This window comes from Wyeomyia smithii, chromosome 1 (assembly GCF_029784165.1).
Source record: "Wyeomyia smithii strain HCP4-BCI-WySm-NY-G18 chromosome 1, ASM2978416v1, whole genome shotgun sequence".
Classification (NCBI taxonomy): domain Eukaryota; kingdom Metazoa; phylum Arthropoda; class Insecta; order Diptera; family Culicidae; genus Wyeomyia; species Wyeomyia smithii.
Window position 1 is genome coordinate 561,909 of NC_073694.1, and position 4,563 is coordinate 566,471.

Consider the following 4,563-nt stretch of genomic DNA (forward strand, 5'->3'; position numbering starts at 1 on the left):
GCAGCTCCAGTGGAATAACCTTCAGATTTGTTAGCTCGTATCATATTAGTAACTCTGAGCAATTGATGAGTTGTGGAATGCCCATGGCGAAATCCAAACTGTTCATTTGCAAAAATTGAATTTTCGTTGATGTGTGACATCATTCTGTTAAGTTTTTTTTTCTTTTGGCGTTTCACTTAAATTTTCCGCCCCGGGTGTCACCCGGTCACGCTACGCCACTGAGTGGGACACACATGCGTAGATAATCATTGATGGGACAAAACTGCCGTTCCCAGCATAATTTTCCCAGCGTGCATAAGGTTTGTGTAGAACATGCTTGGAACAGCAGAAAAGTACTAAGTGTTGTTTATGAAATTTTTCAGAACTTTGTTATTTTTGAAAGTTTTCAAAAATATACATGAAAATAGACTTATTAATTCAAGAATGTTTGTCGAAGTTCCTAACAAGTTTTCAGAAACCAAAAGTTACCTTTCGCAAAAAAAATCGAGTTAAGAATGAAATTAAGAACAATATTGAACGTTATGGAAAATCAGTAAATATGTGGGATTAAACGAATTGGAAATAAAATCGCTAAAGCAAACCTTGGTAAAACATGTGGAAGAACCGCATAAATTTCGTAACCAGCGTAAAAAGGTGAAAACAGAATCCATTTCATCGTCACTACCAAATTCTCTGGTTCTACCATTTGATTCCAGCTGTCACTAATTGCAAACACATCTATTTCACCAACTAACATGTCACTTATGAATTCCAAAATCAGAATCGGAATCACTAAAAACATGCACCATTTTAAACTTCAAGAAACGATAATTTTATCCGCCAACAAACGAGCGAAAAATATTGACGTTCAATTCTGGTCATCGCATGCTCCGATCACCATAATAAATAAAAAAAAATAGAGATGTGCAAAAAAGAAACTGTGAGGCTTTTGATTTAGGTTCCGAGTATATTTAAATTTGCACCGTGAATGCAAATGTCTGTTTGTTATCTTTCATCACTCCTTCAAACTCGCAGCTAAAAAACAATCAATCAATCGACGACTGACACCCCGAATCGAACGACACAAGAACGCTGGCCTTAAGTAGCGAAGGTGCACATAAGCTCGTAACAATATAACGTGACTACAAATCGGCCAGAATAAACTATAATACAACCTAGCCGGAGAAAGCCACGCACCGTCAATTGACGCAACTCACGATGGGACTAATCTCAACCGTTAGCCCCACAAACAGGGCCAGTTTGGGAGAAACAACAGCTTTAGGCGGAACAATCACCTTATCGTCATCCGGCATCATCTACAAATAAAGGAAATATTGAAATCTGTGAGCATTTTCTAGACCTAACGTTTAAACCTTATCCGCCACGTGTTTCCACACCTGCCCATCGGGACCAACGTGAAATACCGAGAAACCATCGTACCACCTAGCAAAAAAGCAATTTTCATTCTATTCCAACAACCAATTAACACAAAAAAACTCACGCTTCTGTGGTTTCGAAAATTTCCTTCAGCTTCCAGAGTTTGTACTTCCAGAACTGAAACATGACCTTCAGGGCGCTGATGCCCTTTATCCGCCATCGTACCTTAATAGTGTTATCCTCCGGATGTTTGGTTATTTTTAGCACCTCCAGTGTCACGTAGGCATATTTCAGGTGCCCGACCGTCCGCAGCAGGGCAATCTGCTTTACATAATGGTACAATCCTCTGTGAAAAACCAAAACATAAACTTATTAGTTTATGAAAATCACCATCTAAGCCAAACCTTACTCTGTCCGCATGCCGCGAATATTATTCTCGAAAATTAAGTTAGGATTGTAGATGGAATAATCCAACGGTTGAATAAATAGTTTTGGTAGTGTATTAGCGAGTGTATCAAACACCCGCTGCAGCTGAGCCTCCGAGGGTCCGTTGCCATCCGTTTGAGGGTTACTTTCCTGGAAAAAGATGTTTGATTATACCGTTTTCTTTGCTCGCGAAAAATGATCCTAAACCTTCTGATCGTTTGGGCTCGCCTGGAACCGTTCCGTGGCTGCCAGCTGCGGCGGTTCTAAATTACTGCTGTAAACCTCAAAAGCTACTGGCGCTTGGCCGGTAAGATTAACAGGAGTTTTAACCATCTGTAAACAAAACAATTATAACCAGACAAGTTTTGTTATGCAATTACTTTTTTAGTATGATCATAACGGCATCACCAAAGACTTACCGGTTCCACTACAAGCGGTTTGTAGCTAGGGAAAGGACACACCGGAACAGGCCGACGGCATTCGGTTGCTAGCGCTGCTGATGCAACCGTTCGGTGTGTGTTGAAAAAGCGTCCAATCGTCGAGGCAAAAGGTGAACAAACACTTCTTCGGAGGCAATTTGCCATTTCGAATTTAGGCTTTAGCTACGTCTGCGGTTGATGAATTCACTATATTACCACCAGTGACTCGGATAGTTTTATGTTACGGTGTGAATACTAATAATTCTTGCAAGGATTCATCGTTTTTTAAGCTTCTATCTGATGATGTATACGGGTTCGAGAAATTTACACAGCACACATGCCGGGGTCGATCGGTATGCGATGCGAACGCGAGTGGAGTAAAAATGAAAACATTCAAGAAACGATGTACTAGATTTGACGTTTATGGAAGTGCTGGCAGCACAGTTGCCATTTTGGAATCTTTTTTATCAGTATACAAATCTGTGGAAATCTGTGACCAGAGAAAAATATCTGTGATCATATCCAAAATGCTGAGTACAGTTTAATGTTGCTGATTACATCTGAAACGCAAATTACAGACAACTTGCAAGCAAAATGCAGACAACGCGCACGTCAGGTTGATCGTATACCAGTCAGCCAGAGCGAACGCGACAGATTGCCTTCGTTAATCGTATCTCTGCAGTCTATCGCGCTTACTCTCGTATGATGGTATACGATATTTTTGACTAATGAGTTGGTAATGAATCATTCTATGAATATTTTACCTTTAAAGTATAAACTTATTAACACTGAATTTTATCTCGTTACTTCCTTCTCTTGATGAAACTAACCATGAGCTTTAAAAATTGCATTGGAACAGCCAACTTGTTCCTCACCTCAGTTTTGTTCAAGTTGTATAGAGACAAAATTCTCTCTTCAACAGCAAATAAAAAAGGCGCTATGATGAAAGTTAGAAATGAAGGGTCTGAGAGGACAAAATGCATATGTACCGTCTGCTCTGATTGCGGCTTTACTGAAACCAACTAGATAAGCTGCGGATTGAAGCAAGTGGGCACGTGAACATCCCCTCGCTACTTTGTGTATCAGCATCAAATCATAATATTTTGCTCTTGTTCATTGAATTTTGATTCCTCTAAACCACGTTTCTTTATTGATGTGGATAACTCTATTGCGCTCAAGTCGGTTGTGAAGTTACACTGGAGTTCGGATTGCCAAAGCTCGTTCGACCAATTTAAACAGATTCTCTCGTCGGATCTTCTTCTCACGTACTACAATCTGCGGTAGAAGATCATCGTTTCTGCTGACGCTTTTCGCGTTGGTCACCATCATGATCGTTTCACACACATCTCGGGCACTCAGGAAGGCAGAGAAAGGCTACAGTCAGACCGATCGTAATGGTTTGGCCATCATTTTCGCCCTCACGAAATTCCGAGAGATGCTCTTCAGACGGTTTTTGGTTCCAAGAAGCGGTTTCCTGTATAAACTGCAAATCAGGCGGTCGTAAAATCCGGACATATCTCGAGCTTCTGCGTCCACCGTCGATATCTGCTCCAGTGCCAATGAACGACGACAGCAAGAACCCGTGAACCTTTGACCACAACGACCACGCATACGCTAAGCTGAAGGTCGGAAATGTGATGTATAAGCAGTTTCGAGGTCGCTCTGCTGCTGACACGATACCGCAGCAATCCGCTGAACAAGCCGCGTCGAGTCAGCATTCGTTACCGCTCGGCATACTGTTGGGTCTCTGGATCTTTCAGTCGACATTGTAGTCGGACACGCCTACGTCTTCGCGACGACTGTTTTCGTTTGCATCCGTATCAGTTTCCAGTTCAGACTTGACCGTGCAAGGTCCCGGGCCGACTCAGGCGACGTCTACGCCACGTCACCAAGTCTCGGCCGTTATTCCGTCTGCTCCGAAGTGGAACCGGTGGCAGATCTGCCTAGGTGCTCTTCAAGGATTCGAAGGTCGTCGCTAAGGTCCGACCCGTACCACCTCTATTAAGGGGAGATATGTTATGGATAACTCTATAGCGCTGCGCTCCATTTCTTTGGTCGAGCGTTACTACGGCAGCATAGCTGTCATGTGCGATTCCTGAAATGCGCATATGTTGTTCGTCCATTACGGTTAGTTAACGTGTCGTTATAAATACATTTATTATAATTAGTTTTAATCGTTACCGTGTATTAACTCCGATTCAAAGAACTTTCAGAGTATCATTCTCGGGGTAACACGGCACAAAAATCATCTTTTAGTGGACCCCTTCATGACTTTTTAGCGATTTTTTATTTAAAATCATGTTTTTTCCGACCCACATCAATATTACATGACATTTTTAGTCATTATACATAACACTGGCGA

General features: G+C 41.8%; 1 protein-coding gene across 1 annotated transcript; it reads right to left on the reverse strand.

The window, feature by feature from the left end:
• Positions 1–926: 926 nt before the first annotated feature.
• On the reverse strand, positions 927–2,580 carry LOC129726815 (uncharacterized protein C6orf136 homolog). Its single transcript, XM_055683941.1, has 6 exons — positions 2,202–2,580; positions 1,990–2,115; positions 1,766–1,932; positions 1,481–1,702; positions 1,353–1,422; positions 927–1,295 (listed from the first exon to the last, which is right to left on the reverse strand). The coding sequence occupies exons 1-6, from the start codon at positions 2,364–2,366 to the stop codon at positions 1,179–1,181; spliced, it is 867 nt and encodes a 288-aa protein (XP_055539916.1). The 5' UTR covers positions 2,367–2,580; the 3' UTR covers positions 927–1,178.
• Positions 2,581–4,563: the final 1,983 nt, after the last annotated feature.

Coding starts and splice junctions, on each gene's coding strand:
- LOC129726815 (XM_055683941.1), bottom strand. CDS start 2,366: ATGGCAAATTGCCTCCGAAGAAGTGTTTGTTCACCTTTTGCCTCGACG. Junction 1,933..1,989: donor CGAGCCCAAACGATCAGAAG/GTTTAGGATCAT, acceptor ATCTTTTTCCAG/GAAAGTAACCCTCAAACGGA. Junction 1,423..1,480: donor ATTTTCGAAACCACAGAAGC/GTGAGTTTTTTT, acceptor CTTTTTTGCTAG/GTGGTACGATGGTTTCTCGG.